Raw genomic sequence first — 19567 nt, 5'->3', positions numbered from 1 at the left:
GAACCACAGAAGAAGATGGATTAGGGGACCTTTTTCTAGCCTGAGCAGAGACCACTAAGTCTGATGATGGTTGAGATCTGAGGCACTTTGGGGCTGTGTCAGGGACCCAGTACTTCTTCTCCAAATGATTGCTTTTTGCCAGGATCTTGCCAGGGGTCTTCGTGAACAGAAACAATAGTCCTCTTGGAGGATTCCTGCCACTCTAAACGGGAACCTTCCTTTTTCTTCTCTTCAGGAATGAGGTTGAACAGCTTAGCTGCCTGTGAGATCATTGAATCAAACAAAGCAATCTCATCCCGCGGAGAAGCTGTGGAGAGCACCTCAATGTCAGGAGGCTCCCCATCTGCAGGACCGTAGTCATCAAACTCATCAGTCCCCTGTGTATCCTGTGTCATGACAGTATCAGTATCAGTGTCTGTCTGAGCTGCTCTTCCACCACAGGAGGAGTTTCAACTGGACATTGCTGAGGGCTAACCGGGGCTGGATGAGAGTGTTAGCTGGCCTCAGGAAGGCATTGATGGAGCAGGTATGGGTGCAGCCAGTAGATGCTGCTGGATTTATGACACCAGAGTGTGGAGAGTGGTCAAAATATTCATTGACATGTCCCTTAGTGCTGCAGGAGCCCTTGCTGGTTCATGAAGCAAAGGGCCGGGATGACTGGTGAGGTGGTTGAGCCTCTTGCCGAGGCACTGCCAAAATGGGATCAAGCTCCCCCTGACCGCCCTCTTGGTCAGAGTAAAAACCTTCTGGGGCCAGATTACAGAAACTTTGCACTGGTGCAAGTGCAAAGTTGCACGGTATTACTACTAGGGCAAAGTTTGCCCTATTTATAAATACACTGGGACACATTTGAAAACTATTGCACCATGACAAGTGCAGTTTGACATATTAAAAGCACCGGGGCAAAAATTGCCCTAATGCAAAAAAGATACATTTTTGATGCATTTTAGCATCAGGCAAGGTTTGCCCTAGTGCTAATACCAATCCGTATTAGCACTAGGGAAAACTTTGCCCTGATGCAAAAATGCAGTAGAAATGTATCTTTTTTGCACTAGGGCAATGTTTGCCCTGATGCTGTTAATATGCCAAACTGCCCTTGTCATGGTGGAGTAGTTTTCTAGTGTGTTCCACTGTTTTTAAAAATAGGGCAAACTTTGCCCTATTGCTAATTCCGTGCAACTTTGCCCTTGCATTGGCGCAAAGTTTCTGTAATCTGGCCCCTGGTAGGTCCTCCTCAGAAGGACTGGAAGATTGAATTGCTGGAACTGGGGATGACACTCTGGGAGGCCCGAAAGGAGACAGGGTGAAGATTGGTGTGGCCTTGGTGGGTCTGGGGAGAAATGGGAGAGCTGGAAGCATCTCTCTTGCTAAATTCGAGCCCCTAGGAAAGGAGGCAATCACCAGGGATTGTGGAGCAGATAATGGTGCTGTCGTTGACAGGCCATTGTCGGTAATGCCGACGGAGGCCTAGGAGGCAAGGCCACTCTTGGAGTGGCAATCGTCGATGTGGAAATGGTGACTGTAGTGGACGAGCCCATCGACGGGATTGAAGTCATTGACGGAAGACTAGTAACGGCCTTGGTAGATGAGGTCATCGACGGGTCCTTCGACAAGGTCCATGACAACGAGCTCTTATGCTTGGCAGCTGGCGTCAGCGATTTCCTCGCAGACGGAACCTGGCTGCTCGACGGTAGACTACACGTCGACGGGAAGGTTGACGATGACTAGTGTCTCTCAGACCTGGGCTCCACAGCCACAGTGACCATCGACGAAAAAAAGAATAGGAGCGTGAGACGGCTTTGCCTTTTTTGGTATCTTCCCGTGGGAAGTGTCCTCAAAGGATCTCAACCTCTTCTTGTCTGAAGGAGCACGCTCTTTGGGCCTGCCAAACCTGGAAGAGGCATGACTGTGCATGGAGGCCAAGTCAAAGGCCTTCCCTTCCTCAATCCATGCCACTAACCTTCTATTGCGTCCCTTCTGAGTCTTGGAGGAGAAGGCCTGGCAGATCGAACATCCGTCCGTGTCGTGGTCGGGATGTAAGCAGTTGACGCACTTGAGGTGCCGATCTTCAATAAAGATGTCTTTCAGGCTGCAATTTGTGCAGGCCTTGAAGAGGCTTTTTATCATGGCGCCCGTCATGGTATGAAGAAGTCCCAAGCCTGAGCCTGCAGCGGCCCATGGTCCAGAGATCCGACGATGGAAGGATATTGTCCAGCAACGGGTCCCCACTGTCGGTAGTCACAACGTGACTGAAGATGAAGAAAACATTTAGATGATTTCTCACAAACTAGGCAAAAAAGTTATTGATATTTCGCAAAGCGAAACACAAGGATACATCGAGCCAGTGTGCTTTGACATTTCTAACCTCAGAAGAAAACAAATTCAGCAAATGTTTCTTGGGGCTTCCAACGTGCAGAAAAAGATTAAATTTGGGCTAAGCAAGATCTATCCCTTCCAAGGCAATTCCTAAATGACGCCATGACTCATAATTGAAGCATACACACACGTTTAGAATTGTCTTTTGAGCAAATTCATTTCTCATTATAGTTTACAAAAACTACCTTAATAACAGAAAGAAGGATATGCGTTTTTACAAGAAACCTATGCCAAATGGTGGCTCAGAAAGAAATATTGTTGTTAAATATATGATTAGAACTGGACCAACCATTACACCAAGGCTGGTTTTACCAATGAATCATATTTCTGGGTAAACTATATATAAAACTGGAATTTGACAAGGCGGCATTACTTTTTATTTAGTATTTGGTTGGTGACTTGTAAATCATGTCCGTGTCCATTGAGAGCATCATTTGCAACTGCTAAAGGGGTATATCAATAGGTTACACATGTCCAGGCCCCCAGAACTTTGGGAAGACCACAATGACGACATTAACTGTTCAAATTAAGTTAAGGTAGCATGAATTACATGTCAACATCCAAGCATGAGCTTCAGCACACAATCTCCTTCAGCTATGTGGAGCATACTGCCTTTAAAAAAAGAGTTTTTCTAAAACTGCCCATTTGACAACGAGTGTCATAATCGACATCACAATCACAATTTTCCGAAATTGTTTTGCTTTTCTATGATAGTTACACAGCTAATAATATGTGTACATTTCACGGCTCATTGACAGCAATAGTGGAATACATTACAACCTTGATTACCTGCCACCAATGGGCTCTCAATGTTACAGGGGGTATTATTTACCAAAGTAGGTATATGGTGTTGGACAACACAGCCATATGCTTCTACTCCTGAGTAAATCTTGCCTCAGAATAATGCACTTTTTACAACAACAGCAAATACAATGAACACGCTTTCAGAGGTATGTGGACAAAAAGGACAGACGCGTGAAACAAAGTCTTCCACATCACCTGTCCAGCTATACTGTTATTATTATAATGCTATTTATTGAGTGTGGACCTGGCTTTGATGGAGCACACTTTGATTGGTGTTTACAGCGGTATACACCAATAGAGATACATAACACAGCGCTTTAAGGATGTGTACAGCATTACAGATGCATAACAGAGCGCTTTTCAGTGGTAACAACAGAACAGATATATAGTGGGGGGTAGGATTCAGAGTGGGTGTACAGCTGTACTTGTTTGCGGGGAGGAGAGGGGCAACGTGATGGCCTAGGTGTTGAGGAGAAGTTTTAATTTAGTTAAAGACAGTTAAAATGCAACCCGGTAATCTCGAATCTGTCTTTTAAAAAAAAACATTCTCTGTTGGATAAGGTTGTGTGCCTGTAACACCCACAATTGCTAAACGTGTTCTGTTCAGGGGCTTGGCTATTTCAATTACTTCTCTGTGAAGTTTAAAATGTTTTCTATGGTCCTCATTTCGACTTGGGCGGTAAGGGATAACGGTCACCGGTAAGGAGACCGGTGCAGTTAAACCCTTACCGCTCAATTCCGAGGTCCTTTAGCGGGAGCCTCAATGGATGTGTGGTCTGACCACACGTTCTTTACGGGTCCCGGTAAGGGACCAGGGCGCTAATAACGGGCCTGCTATTAGCAGGCCCGTAATTAGCGCCTTCCCCATTTGAGGGGGCTCAAATGGGAATGGGGAATGGTTGGTTGAATGGGGACATACCGGGTCCGCACAGGTCGGAATGTCACAGTAAGTCCCCATCCAACCAGACCGGACATGGACCCTGTATTGGAGGCAGCCATGGTGCAAATAGCGCCATGGCTACCTCCAATCTCGGAATGAGGCCCTATATCTCTAAGAATTATTTTAATTATAGGTTTCCTTAGCTGTGGGTAGTCTATAGTGGAACATGGAATGTCTAATTGTGAGTAGTACTTTCTGCATTTAGTCCAGAATAGCACCTTGTATCGCGTGCAGATTTCATCAAAGTGCTCAGGATCAGGTTAGATAATAATAATTTGCTACCATTCTGAGAAAAGACGACTCTGTGGCATTGCTGCTGAGCTCCACAGTGTCAGGAGCTATTTACAGATTTTAATGCAACAAATATTTGTTGTAACAGTTCAACAAAAATGATTTGTCATGTGATTTGAAATATTGATACACAATAATCTGCAAAAAAAATCTTTTTGATAGATAGAAAGATGTGCAATAATAGGTTATACCCTTCCCGACTAAGTTTTCACTTTTAATACATTTTAATCCAGGATGGGGTGTATAGGAGTGAATACTACCAAATAAGTTCCAGAAATATGAAAGTCATGTATTATTAGCATTCCATTCAACCCAATATGAAAACTGTTCCCTAACACAACAGAATACAAAATAATCCCATCAAAAATGATATGAACGTTCCTCACATTGGGCAAAAAAACGTAGGAATTAGGGGTTTCTTCCCTACCGCATGTTCTTGGGATAACACTGGTAATGCATTCTGTAGACGGCTCTTCAGGTAATATATCTGTTGAAATTCGACTCACATTTTCTTATATTATTAGTAGAATCTAGGAGAGAAGTTGGGGAGACAACCTAAGACCTGTATGGTTGAGGTAGTTTAAGAACAGGACCTCCATGACATCAAATCTACATGTCTTTCCTTTGGGCTATAATTCAATATTGAAAATATATTTGTCTCAGTATTGAACCTTTTCACAGCAAACCGAATTGGTGAGAAATGAGTTTGGTATACCCTAGAAAGAAACAGAACTATTTGAATGTAAATTTGTAGAATGAAAATTATAAAATTAATGATAACATTTTCAAACAGGTACTGGATGGTGAGGAGCAGGAGTTGAGCAGGACAGTTTCTCAGGAATCTCTGGCACCTGGTAAACTGGAAATAAATTTTGAGGAATTATTAAAACAAAAAATGGAAGAGGAAAAAAGACGCACAGAAGAAGAACGAAGGCAGAAAATGGAAATGGAAAAACAGGAATTTGAGCAAATGAGACAAGAAATGGGTGAGGTATGTATCTGCCTTAATGTGCCAATATGTTTGATTATATTGCCATATGGTCATTTGTGTGGAATTCTGACTGACTTGTTGATCTCAAACAATCTCATATTTACACTTCTGCCTCAGTCTGTATACTAAGGTTACTGTTGCCTCCAAATCCTGTTTTTTAGATGCAAATCAAATAATGCTGCCAGTAACATTCTCCTTTCAAAATGTTTGGTGGTGATGAAGATAATACTGTCAGTAAGGATAGATTGTGTCCCGACCAGATGATAAACTTCTTACTTATCGTCCCAGCCCCAGAATTGCCTTTATTGTCTAAACACTGATCACGTGGGGACAAGTGCCAGTGCAGTACATTTCAGAAAACAGTTTGTGAGTACACACCATACTACGCACAACTCTGTTTGCATGCTTATTGGTTTCTCGAAAGGCCTTCCACAGAAACCCATACATGAAGGAATCGGGCCACTTTAGTGAACTTTCATTTCGTGAACATGTGCAGTGCCCCGACCTACACCTTTCTCCATACGTTTGATGAAGATCTTTGTAGAGACAAGAATGCTGTTGCTGATTACCAATGAGGGAACTATATCTTTCAAAATGTTCTTCCTGAGAAGTCCAGCTTGCCCACACTTTTTTCAAACTGGGTACTGTTGGACATTCTATGGTAAGAGGCACATGGGTACGATAATATTTTATTTACAAAACAATGTATAAATCTGCATTGGCTAAAAATGACATTCTTCTGAGCTGTCGGTTTTCCTTCTTCAAGTTACCAGTAAAAAAAGCTAAAAAACAAGGATTTATGGCCTAAAAGTGCATGATGGATAGAAAATGGAGATGCATTCTTCGTCACCTTTCCTTTTCCAAGTATGGACATTTTCTTAAATTCTTATAGTCAGGTGGCTCACCATCCACGCAGACAGCACAGCTCTCAGTATCCTGTACCGTGGATCAACCTTAGGTGATTGTGCCTGGCTGAAGACTACAAATACAGCGCACAACAAATTACTCCCACCTCAGAGGTGGGTACATTGGCATTCACAATTATGTTCTGTGAGTTAGTGGGGTGTAAGCTACCAGATCATTTCTCCATGAAAAATGATTTTGTAATATATCAGACATGGAGAGTACTTTGTGCCTTTCAATGGATTGCCCTGCTATATATACATAGTGGTCCAGAATGTTTAGGGATCCAAAGCAATCTTGATTTTAATATCAGTTGTTGCAATGACACAAGCCTGGTCATCAGATATGATTCAGCTTTAAAGCACTTGATATATCTACTGCATCCCATAAGAAACTTCCTCGCTCCGAAAGCTTCAGAACACCTATACACTCTAAAGCTTAGCTTGCAAAGCCATAGAATAAAAACAACTTGTGGTGTCCATAAGATTGCATTACAATCCTAATAGGGAGATGAAGATAGAACATTTGTCAGTTGCAAGAAACATATTTTGTATGTGCTGCTTGGCGAAATTGTGGGGTAGAATATACATTACTGAATGCAAATTGAATGTAGAAAGGATACATCGGGCAGCTATTTGATCAGTATTTGATAGCCTAAAGTGAGGGGGAATAATTAGGAGTATCGATGGGTAAGGCAAAACTAACAAACCGCAGAAAATAATGGCATCTGTGATTATGCGCAAGGTTACAATGTAGGAGTGCTGGAACTACACAACCAGGACTGGGGCAATTACATTTGTAAAACGAAGGACCACCCTTTATCTTGACCTATTGGGAATTGGAAAAAAGAAGGGGGTTTAGAATCCCTTTTTTGTTTTCGTAATAACCACGATGGGGCCATTGGTGTTTGGATAGATATCCAATGCCTTTTTGTAAAGGTACACCTTCAGTATTTGCTTGAAGGCTGACAAAGTGATTCAGTCCTTAGGATAAAGCTTCAAGGAGTTTGAGAGGTAGGTGGCAGCACTTTGACAATTCTTCACCTACGTGTCTTATTATAGAATAAAGACTGGGTAATTTATGATGTATGGTCTTAAGTTATGGTAGATTAATGTGAAAAGTATCTGTTTGTGGCATATTTATAACTTCTAATCAAAGGATCTGCTGTTGATGTATAGAACCTTCTACATGGAGCCAAGGTAACATAGCCTGACTTCCGATGTGTACATCAATTGGAGATTCTGGATCTTCTTTGGTGCAGCAGCATAGACTATGTTAATATGATCTTGCTGGGTCGTTAAGTGGGTCCTGATGAATTCAGTTTTATATCTGTTTATTAATATGTGGTAGTATCCAGTTGTAATAAATATTTTATCAATACATACTGTTCCCTCCAATAGGGTGAAGAATACTCCAGTTTTACTTCCTGTGATGACATGTGCGATCAATGGTTGTGTGGGGTCACTTTTGCTCCCCCTATTATAATTGCATCATGGCTCAACCCTGATCATGTGAGAGGGTAGATTTAGATAATTACATTTCCAAACCCTGCTCTCGTACAAACTGAATGCAGTTTTGGTGATACTAACCAAATTCCTTTTAAATGTAAGCACAAATCTTGCCTACAATAACTAATGCCATTGCTTCTGTGGTCACAAGAATTTGTGGCAAGTTTTAAGAAGATTTTCACTCCAACCACACAATAGAATCAACATTTGTAGACCGTACTACACACAAGAAAAGATTTCCCAAAAACAAAGCAAAACACAGGCCTTCTCCACACAGGGCAATCCCAAAAATGTCACGAAGGGGACAGACACATTGTTGCTATTTATCCCAGCCTCTGAAATAACCTCAAGGACGTAATCTCTTTTAGGGGGAAATTCATGACCCATCTGTCATTATAGAACACTCAGGAGGAACCACCGATGGAATCTGCCAAAACACTAATGGTCTCATCAGATCCTTGGCGGGATCCCGGCAATAAATCCGCTGTGATGCCGCCAACAAAAATAGCGTTACTGCAACCTGGTCTGTCACTAATAGCACCAGATCCCGAGTTGTGATAAGGCTGTAAGTCCCCGTTTTTTTAAGAGTCCATAGGACTCCATGGGGCATGCTGGGAGCTATTACCACGGCTCAATTTGCACTGAGGTAATAGCACCACAAATGGGCGGAAACTCACAAGATTTACCTTCCGCTCAAAGCTGGAAGTAAAGCTGGGCTAAGTTCCTTCCAACTCATAGTTTATCGGACAGGTAATGCAGCAGTAATAGCGAGACCACTGCATTTTTGCCACTCCGGACAACTTATGATGAGACCCTAAGTGTGCTGTGAAAATAAATAAGAAAAACATAAAAGTGCTTATACACTAGCAAAACTGAATTTGCAAACCCATGAAGTTATTCAAATGCTGTTGGATGATTTGAGATTCGGCTCGCACAAAACAAATTGTTACAATTCGGTTCAACTGTGAAGATACTGTAAAAATAAACTTGAATTGGTAAATCTGCCCTACATACTTAACCCTGCATTGGCCCCTTATGACACCTCACCTTTCCTCCTTCAGTCATGCTCATTACAGGAAACACTACTATCCCAACATCTAGTTATGGCCACATAAGAGAACATAATAGGAACTGTCCATCTGCTGTGCTCAACTCTAAAGGATTCTGGAGCAGACGCTCAGCTAATTCCTTTACCACACCAGAGGCTGTGTCGCCTACACTTGAAAATAGGGAACCCCTTCTGAGCTCTAGGCCTTCTCGCCAAGTAAAGTACCTCTCCCTCTCCCTTAGAGTGTCCCCATCCAACCTCATTCAGGGAACCACTGCTCCACCCGTAACACGCATTAGGGAAAATAAACACCATGGAATATCAACTGACGCAGAGCAGTACCCATGGTTTTGAAATTACACACCCTACACACATCACATCCACCTCGGGCTGCTGCCTCTTCAGCAAAGACTGTCTACACTGCCACCAGCAAGCTGTGATAGCAGACACTTATCAACACTTCAAAACAGACCTGATAACAACAAAAATAATTATCTACACAAATAGACTCCTTCTATAGGCCATTGCCTTTGAATTATACTTTAAAGAGAAACAGCTGTCTCATATGCAAGGAGTATAAACAATCACCAATAATGGCACTACCATACCGATCCACGCAGCAACATTTAACATCAATCTGGTGTGAACCATCCTAATTCGGTTCCATGTGTTAATATCCCCGCAAAAATATCACCATACAAAAATATTGCCATATTTTTGCAGTGATATTAAGGCATGAAACCTGCGGGGGACTAAAAATATCGCCTATCGCCGTTCCCGATGACCATATATATGGCGATATTTTTGGTGGGGATAATATTACCTGATACCCCTAATTCAAGCAATGCTCTGACCTCTAAATAGAATAGGCACACTTCTGACGTACCTTCTCAAGCTCTGGACCAATGACACTGAGCGAGAACATACTGAGACATGGGGGCAGCCAATTAAAACACTGCAACAAAGACTCCCAGTTCAGACAACAATAGAAATGGCAACAACATTGCCTATATACACAGCCCAGGAGATACCTACATGCACCTTAGACTTAAACCCCCAGATGAATCTACCATGAAATCAAGACCCAAGCCTCCTCGCACTGCAGACATCATCCAGCCCAAACTCCTCCTAAAACTATCCATGAAAACGTTCAGGATATCTGGGAAAAAGCAAGAAAAAGTTAGAAACAGAAAAGGAAATAAAAAGTCAAATAAATGAACCAAAAGGTCCAAACCTGTAATCTCTACCAATAATGGTAAATTAACTAAGAAGAATACATGTTACTTCTTCATCCTTTCTAAGGAGCATACTTAAAAATGCTAGGGATCCTCCACCCTTTCACCTCTACATCCCGACCAGTACCAAAGGGAGTCGCACATGGTGCCTCCCTATATCCCCTCCTGTTCAACATCTATCTGAACCCACTCAGAACACAGAACACCCAGATGTCCCAGTCTCCTTGTCCTGATGAAGGCCCATTTAAGAAAGGCTTATACTCCTGCCACAGAAGGGCCGAAACACTGCGGTGTAGACATTGACTTTAGAGTCACAGTGGTGCAAAACACTCACTGCTCTCTGTATAACTGTGTTGACTTGTACTATATGTTGTATGTGTTCAAACGTTCTGACCCCTGTCATGCTATACCTTGACAGTAGGATTTGTAGTATGTCCAATATGTGTACCTAACTCCAAGCAATGCATCCTGGAAAATTACCTCTTGTAAACTTACATTACTGTTGAAATGCAAAAATTGTGTTCTGTGTTGTGTCTCTCAATAGACATTCATATGTGATTGTTTTGAACTCTAATGAAAATTGTGAAACAATTGAGGTGTGTGATGATTATTGACCTGTGCAATTTGTGTTCTCATGTGCCAAAAGGGTCGGTGGTCTGTGTTCCACTGACCCGTTCAATTGTGTCTGATGACAATCTCGGACATTGACTACGGGATGATGACCAACCACCTCATCCTCAATCTTGGGAAAATAGAAATCCTAGTCTGTAGAAAAACAGCACTCCTTCCCCAACCTATTCCCCAACCTCACTCCCTTGGTCCCCCCACCTCTGACAACCTCCACCCTGGTGAAAAACCTTGATGCACACTGGACACAGATCACCCAACACATCAACTCAGTAACCAGAATCTGTATCTTCCACATACGCATCCTCAGGCGTATCTTCACACACCTCACCTATCCTCATTGTTTCTCTGTCACCATTTCCATCATCCTCTCCCACTTAGACTATACAAACTGCCTTTATATAGGCGCACTGGTGTTTCAGCTAAGGAAACTGCAAAGAATCCAAAACGCTGTGGCCCGCCTGCTCATTAGGCTCCCTTCCAAAGAATACATCAGCCTCACACTAAGAGTCCTCCACTGGCTCCCTATTGGTCAACGCACTACCTTTACAGTCATGTGCATCACTCACTATGCCACCCAGAACACCGGGCCGGAATTCCTCCAAGACAAACGCACTCGCTACCATCCCTCGAGGACACTCTGATCCGGCACAGCATCTCTCCTAGTGGTCCCAAATTACAACTGCACCAGACTGGGTGGATCCTCCTTCTCTGTCCAAGTCCCGATCATCATCTGCAACATTGATAATCACTCGGCATTCAGAAAGGTCCTCAAAACATGGCTCTTTCCTACCTCCTCATGAAACCTTCTCGCACTCTATAATGTTGATACGTGCATAGAGACAATGGCCCAAACCCGACAACACACCCATCCACCCAAACCTCCATGGATGCTGGCAGCGTTCGCAGCAGCACACCGTGATAAACCCAGCCCCCCCCGGCCCTCGCACCCAGAAGATCATGCATCACTCTGTCGTCCCTCCGTGCCCCTCTTCCACTGCTCAGGCTCTTAATTTAGGGAGACCACAGATGGTGAGACCATCCAATCATGTTGGACCCAGGAAAACGACATTGAAGATGAACTCCATTGAGTTTAAGGTTTGTATATCTTGAACCATGTCCCTGGACACTGGCCGCAGGCACAGCCGCCCATCCATGCATTTTAGAATGCAGCTATGGCTATGCATTCCTCTCTATGCAAATCCGGTCTAGCAGCTTGCATAGCCATCCACACTGAAACCCCTGACATATCTCAACACCTCTGCCATTAGCATACAGTGACAACCTATGAAAAATGTCGGTCTAGCTGGACACACATTGAGTCTCCGGCACTAGCACTGTATGCTCAACTACAAACAGCAGCCGAGCATGTGCCTGACCTCTGGACTGCTTACTGGAGCCCGGCCAACCCACCTAAGTCCTAACCTGGCAAAACGCACACACGCATCTTAACATGAACTCTTAGAATCTCGCACACATTGACTTCGCTCCCTTAGGGCGTTCCAGCCACAAAGTGCACTGAAGCCATACAAATGGGGAACGGGTGATATATAAACGACCAATACAATACAATCTCAGAATCGTGTTTCTCTAACAACTACACTACCATTAGAAACACAAGTCTACCTCAAGGGTTCAAAATCATCACAAAACAGCAAAAAGAAAGTAGGAGGTTGAGTAGCCATCATTTACCCAGAAAAATAGCATAGCTTCAAGATTCAAAGAAGGAATATGCAAACTTCGAGCATGTGGCCCTGAAATGCTGCTCTTACTCAAAGGCCTCAACTAATAGGCAAATGCCCTGCCTTTAAAGCTCTGACATGGCTTCTACGCGAAACGGCAAATACTATCCACAAGAACGTCTGGAAAAGAGGTCCACGGTAACTTTCCAAACACTTCAAAGATTAAAAACCAGCTAGTATCCGGAGATCCTTTGCCCCAGAAGGTGGCAACAGTCACCCTGGCAAAGAAAAACATGTAACCGCAGATCCCAGGATTCAGTGCTGGAACAAAACTACACCAGAACTCAGACAAGAACAAAACCACAAACCACATTTTGAGTTTGGTTGGCATCTTTGTTTGTGGTTTAAGGCTGTTGTGCCATTTGTTGAAAAGCTCTTTCAGTGTCTGTTATAGTGTCGTCCCTCTTCTCTAGTGTGTGGGAACGTCTGTGTGATGAGACAGAATACGGAATGTAATATCATGTATCAAAAACGAAATTGTTACATGTAATAACCGTCCATATATTATTATTGTCTTTTATAAACTAATGTCCCTATAGAGTGTCAGGAAATGTAGGTCAGCGTCCAATGCATTTGCTGGGGAATAAGCAGATGGAAGGCAGTATAGACAAGTTCACGTGTGATGCACCTGGGATGGTAAAGGAGGATTTAGTTTCCCATTTAGTGACCGCAGGAAATCGTGTAAATTATATCTAAGCCCGTAGATGCCGCTGTGATTCCTCATGGTAGCCATTTTCAAATCTTTAGCGCCCTCTACCGTATTCTCAGACAAAACCACACTAGCTTTGGAGAAAGAACTGTTGCATTGAGTCTGAGATGTCTGACATCTTGCGCCGCTTGAATCAATCTGCATGCATGAGGTCCTAGACCCGCTGCTAGCAGCTGTAACCCCAGGGCCTGCATTTCCGTGGATGGAAGACAGAACCTGGATGTATGTGTTCGCCATTCAAAACATAATGAAAATGCAACAATGCTCTCTATGTGCGTGGTGTATTACCACGTTATAATTGCGTCCATCCCTGTGATGTTTGTAGTCCCTTAATGCCACTTATTATTCATGTCCATGCACTTTTGGCACATCCAGAAAATGCAAATGGATGGGAGGTCTATGGGGAAGATGTGACCTTGCTGCCTTGGCACGGGTTCAGTTTGTTATTTCGGGACTTGAATTGTGCTTTGTTGCATCAAGGATCAGGCATCATTGAAAACAGGAAGGCTGCATATCTTTCACGAGAAGGGTGGGCAAGTCTTATATTGTTTTTTAAATACCTCATTAGATAAGCATGGTGTTGTATATAGGTTGTGTTATTGAAGTGTTTATATGCAGAAACTAGATGTATTGTGCCAGTACATCGGCTTGCGCTAGGCTGGTATCATTCGAGGTTGGAACCTCATCTATGTCATTAGCTGTGCATCAGAATGTTGTTCTTCAACTGTGAGCAGTTGGACCCTGGATACTGCCTGTGCTGGGGGTCTCTCACGTTTGCTTATTACTAAGATAATAAAGCCGACATAATACATCGATGGTGTGATCTGCAATCTTCATTACAATGGCGACGAGGATGGGATGACATTCCCTAACGTAACGACACCTATCGCAACAGAGACCCCCAGCCTGCAGGACCATAAGTTTGGCCGTAGCACCAGAGGAACCAAGGGAAGGGAGAACGCCTGTTTAAGAGGCTGCAGTTCAGGGGCTGTCGAGTATTTGGCTTTGGTGTGTCTCTAAAGAGTGAAATGCGTCAGCTCACCAGCACAGGCGGGCGACGGCGCTGACCGTCCCGCAGAAGGAAGTCCTGAAGGAACCAGGAAGCAACCCTGCACTACGCGGACCAAACCGCCTCACAGGAGATCTTCCGAATCGCTATTCCGCAAAGGTACGTGTGCAGCGAAATCCGCCGGCGGCGGCAGAGGCGAGCTTTTGGTGCGAAGGTGCGTGCCCAGCGAAACTTGCCGGCAACGACAGAGGCGAGTTATTTGTCGACCCCAAAAAGGTACGTTTCGTTCATCACACGGAAGCGGCGTAACGCAACGTGAATGCAAGTCCCTCAGAGAGAAGGTTGCTGATTGGCCCAGTATCGATGCTCACTACGTCTCAGAGTCACGGGGTTTTCAACGCAGGGAACAAGGAAGTGCGATCTCCCAGTGCAACCCTTGAGTTTATCGTGGTTGCCACACTTTGGGAAAAGCAGAGTTTGTTTTTAAAATTTGCCCTGGGCCCTTGCGGGAAGGCAAATCAGGCTTGGATCACAGGTGAGAATCGACACATTATCTGTGTGCCTACAGTTCTCTGCCATTGACGGAAATTATGGCATTGTCTGGAGTTCCGGGTCCACAGGTATTCATGCCCTCACCAGGTCCCCCAAGAATTAAATGGGTGCCTTGGAAAAAGGGTTTTCTTCACTATGTTAAGGCTACATGCGGAAATGGCATGTCTGTTGAGCGCAAAGTAGCAATGTTGTTGCATTTTCTGGGCTATGAAGGGCAGAGGATATATGACACCTTGCCTGAAGTTTCGGAATTGGATGTGGAAGAAGGTGTAAATGACTTTGATCTTGCTCTGATTAAACTTGATAAACATTTTGAAACTAAGACTAGTACAGTATTGGAAAGATATCATTTTGGTACGAGATGCCAACATGAGGGAGAATCTGTTGAAGATTACGTAACTGCTTTAAGACATCTGTCTCTGCATTGTAAATTTGGGAGTGGCTTAGACGAACACATAAGGGATCAGTTTATGTTACATTGTGCAAATGATAAGATTCGTGAAGAAATCTGGTTAAAAGATGATCCAAATTTAGATGAAGTTATTAGCATTGCGAAGAAAATTGAACACACCCTACAATGTGTGGCAAAGTTGGCTGCCAAAGAAAATAAGTCAACAGTAGGAACTGAAGTGTTAAGAGTGAATGATAAAAGGGGAACTTGCCCAAAAGAAAAGAAGAAACAGAAAATCAGACCAAATAGGCGTTATGATGGTAACCAAATGAAGGGTGGGGGAGCTGAACAGACAAATAAATATGCCCAGAGGGATAGCTCACAGTCCAATGTAAAGAGGGAAGATAGGTTATGTTTCCGTTGTGGGAGTGCACGCCACCTATCAACATCTCCTATCTGTCCAGGGAGGCGTGCCAAATGCAATATATGTAAAAGATGGGGTCATTTCGAAAATTGTTGTAAAAATTATCGAATAGGAACAGATGGTAAAGGAACACTCATTGTCGAAGAATATGATGGCCTTTCCTCAGAGGAAGCGGATATTTCTGAAAATGAGATTGTCACGGTCCATATGGTAAAATGTTTAGAAACTGACGAAAGTGAGCATCCTTCAGCATGGATAGAAGTTAATGGTCATTATGTGAAAATGCTTGCTGACTCTTGTTCTAAAATCACGTTGATGTCCAAGATGGTTTTTGAGAATGTGGTTGGAGGTGCCATTGAACAACTGTGCCCGTCTGATAAAACCCCAGGGGGATATAATGGTGATAAAATAGAGATATTAGGATGTTGTGAAGCTGAATTAAAATTCAAAGGGAGAGTAGCGCAAGGAAGGATATATGTCACAAAGAGAGGAGAAACATTGTTAGGTTGGAGGGAACAAAGAGCGTTAAAAATCAAGTTAGATCCCAATGGTGAGGAACAAGTTTGCAATGTAGGCTACCCTTCTGAGTCCAATGATAAAATTGCCAAATGCGAAATGATAATGAAATATCCCGAAGTATTTCAGGAAAAGGTAGGATGTCTTAGGGGTATGGTTCATAAGATTGTCATAAGGGAAGGAAGTAAACCCATTGCATCAAAACTTAGGCCGTTACCGTTGTCGATGCGGGAAGCAGTACGGAATGAATTAGTAAAGCTTGAGAGGGAAGGAATTATTGAGCCAGCCAAGGCTGTAGAGTGGATATCCCCGGTGGTGGTCGTAAAGAAGGGAAGTGGAGATTTGAGGGTGTGCATTGATTTGAGGGAACTTAATAGATGTGTTGTGGCAGACCGCCACCCATTACCCAATATGGGTGAGCTTTTAAGTAGGATTGGGGATGCGAAGTGCTTTGCAAAACTTGACATGGCGAGTGCTTATCATCAAATTGGTTTGGATAATGAATCTCGCAAGTTAACTGCTTTTATTACATATGAGGGCATATATCAATTCAAACGCATGCCATTTGGATTGGTATCGGCTTCCTCAGTATTCCAGAAGGTGATGGATAAGTTACTAAAGGAAGTAAATGGGGTATGGTGTTTTCAAGATGATGTCCTGATCTGTGGTAAAGATGAAGAAGAACTGAGATTTAGACTCGATATGGTTCTAAAAATATTCAAGTCGAGGGGAATAACTTTGAGGAGCAAGAAATGTGTTTTCATGACTCAGGTGGTCGAGTATTTAGGCCATGAAATATCTGAACAGGGTCTCAGGCCGAAAAAGAGTTTAGTAGAGTCGATTATGAGGACTCTGCCACCAAAGAACAAAAGTGAATTAAGGTCATTTTTAGGTACCCTCGAATTCTATCATCGTTTCGTAGAGAATTACACGGATTGCATAAGAAATTTGAGGTCATTGCTAAGGAAAGGCGTAGAATTTGTATGGCACAAGGAATGTGAGAAGGAATTTGAGGAGGTAAAGAAGAAAATAGATATGGCAAAACCCCTATCGATGTTTGACACCAGGAAGAAAACAATTTTATCGGTAGATGCCAGTGACACTGGCATAGGAGTAGTTATGTTACAACCAGGTTTCGAGGAAAAAGAGATGGTGGTGATGCATGCATCCCGCATGCTGAAGGGTGCAGAGTTAAATTACTCAGTGTTGGAAAAAGAAGCCCTGGCATGTCACTGGGGAATTGAGAAAATGAAGAATTTTGTATGGGGACAGGAATTTGTTCTAAGAACAGATCATAGACCGCTCAAATCAATTTTTGAAAATAAGGGACTGGATAAGGTATCAAGGAGAGTGGCTGGATGGGTGACAAGACTACAGTGCCATAAGTTCATAATTGAGGTGGTTGCGGGTAAAGAAAATGTCAAGGCCGATCATGCCTCAAGAGTGAAAGTTGAAAATGCTGGGACTGACAGTGATAAAAATCTTTATGGTGAAAATGAGATGGTGTTTGCTACATTGGAGGGCATAATACAGAAACATGAATGGATTCAAGCGTTGAGATCCAGTGAGATATGGAGACGGATTATGGCTTTTGTAGAAAGTGAATGGCCAGAGAAAAGATTATTATCGAGTGAAGAAAGGTCAATGTGGGAGGTGAGAAATGAATTATCATTGAAGGGAGAGTTATTATATAGGTGGGACAAATTAGTTGTTCCGGGATGTTTGAGAAGTAAACTAATAAGTCGGGCACACCAAGGTCACATAGGGATGTGTAAAACCAAAGAAGTAATTAAAGATGATTACTGGTGGCCAGGGATGGATCATGAAATTGAGAAAGTTGTAGGTGCTTGCGCTGATTGCATCAAGTCGGGGAAAAGTTTACGTGCTAAGTCGCAACCAATGGAAAAAACCAGGACCCCAGTGGGTGTGTGGCAGGATTTAGCTATGGATATTTTAGGTCCATTAGATATGGGAGCAGGTAAAGGAAGGTTCGCCATAGTACTTGTTGATACATTTTCTAGATGGACTGAATTTAGGATTGTGAGGGAAGTTACCTGTATGCGGATAATAGAATTTCTGGAAGATGTTTTTGAAAGAGAGGGTTTACCCAGTAGTGTACTTACAGATAATGGCCCACAATTTGTGGGAAAAATGTTTTTAGAGTACCTTAGTAAATGTGGTATCGAACACAAAAAGACACCCTTGTATTGCCCACAAGCGAATGGAATGGTTGAGAGGGTTAACAGATCCATTATGGATGCTATTCGGGGAGCGAATGTAAGTGGACTTGACAGGAAGGTAGCTGTGAGAGATAGATTGTATGCGTTAAGGATGGCTCCAAGGATTGAGACAGGAGTCAGCGCATTTGAATTGATGAGAGGACGGAAAGCTAATACCTGTGTATCTCCCGCCTGGTTGGGTAAGGCGAGAGAAACGAATACAGTGGTTAATGAGGTGAGGAAAAAGATGGATGCCGACAAGGAAAGGTGGGTGAAGAGGGTTAATAAGAAATATCCAAAGAGGAAGACTGTGGTTGTTGCTGGAGATTCTGTGCGGGTAAGAAGGGCTGTGGTTTCTAAGAAAGGGGAACCTTTATATTCAGAACCTGTTAGAGTGACAAAGATTTACAAGAATGCGGTATGTGTGGAAGGTGGACAAGTCTGGAGCTTATCCAGAATTGCGAAGGTAAAAAGATGAGTATGTGATCTTAAAGAGAAAATTTTTTTTTTTTGGCTCACAACATAAATGTTGTATTTTCCCCAATAAGTTTGATCTGGAAATGTTAAGATTGAAAACATTAATGTGTAATAAAAGAAGTTTTTTTTTTAGGGGAGGGAGGTGTGTTGTATATAGGTTGTGTTATTGAAGTGTTTATATGCAGAAACTAGATGTATTGTGCCAGTACATCGGCTTGCGCTAGGCTGGTATCATTCGAGGTTGGAACCTCATCTATGTCATTAGCTGTGCATCAGAATGTTGTTCTTCAACTGTGAGCAGTTGGACCCTGGATACTGCCTGTGCTGGGGGTCTCTCACGTTTGCTTATTACTAAGATAATAAAGCCGACATAATACATCGATGGTGTGATCTGCAATCTTCATTACACATGGGAAATGTTGTTAAACAACACGATCCATGCTAAGGGCCTACCCACCCTCACACTAGTCTTTCCCGGTAATCTCGTTCCATTAATAATGTCCATGCATTCGTAATTGCATCTCACCAAAAATAAAAGAGTTAGCTATTTAAAGATAAGATGCGGCCTTGCTTCCATGGAATAGGTTATACTTGGTATTTATGGGCTGGCATTGTGCATTGTTGTATCAAGATTCAAACACTGTCAGTGTTGAAGGCTGCATTTCTTTTTTAAACACAGTCTGGTGAAGAAGTAGTTATTTTTAAAATATTTCATAAAATAAGCTGTTCTTAAACCAAATAATATATTGTACGTGCCCACGCTCATGAAAGCCTTTCCTTATTGAAAAGCAAGTGTGGAATAGGC

General features: G+C 42.9%; 1 protein-coding gene across 6 annotated transcripts in view; it reads left to right on the top strand.

The window, feature by feature from the left end:
• NEXN (nexilin F-actin binding protein) overlaps nt 1-19567 on the top strand; it is a 308884-nt gene that overhangs the window by 271240 nt on the left and 18077 nt on the right. For all 6 annotated transcript variants that reach the window (XM_069641661.1, XM_069641660.1, XM_069641657.1 and 3 more), the window contains one exon: nt 5205-5402. In XM_069641661.1, coding sequence (XP_069497762.1) covers nt 5205-5402 — 198 coding nt within the window. The remainder of the gene's footprint in view (nt 1-5204; nt 5403-19567) is intronic.

The sequence above is a fragment of the Ambystoma mexicanum genome, chromosome 1q (genome assembly GCF_040938575.1).
Source record: "Ambystoma mexicanum isolate Mex_15411 chromosome 1q, UKY_AmexF1_1, whole genome shotgun sequence".
NCBI lineage: Eukaryota > Metazoa > Chordata > Amphibia > Caudata > Ambystomatidae > Ambystoma > Ambystoma mexicanum.
Note: the sequence above shows the minus strand (reverse complement) of the source record. Positions and strands in the feature narration are given on the sequence as shown.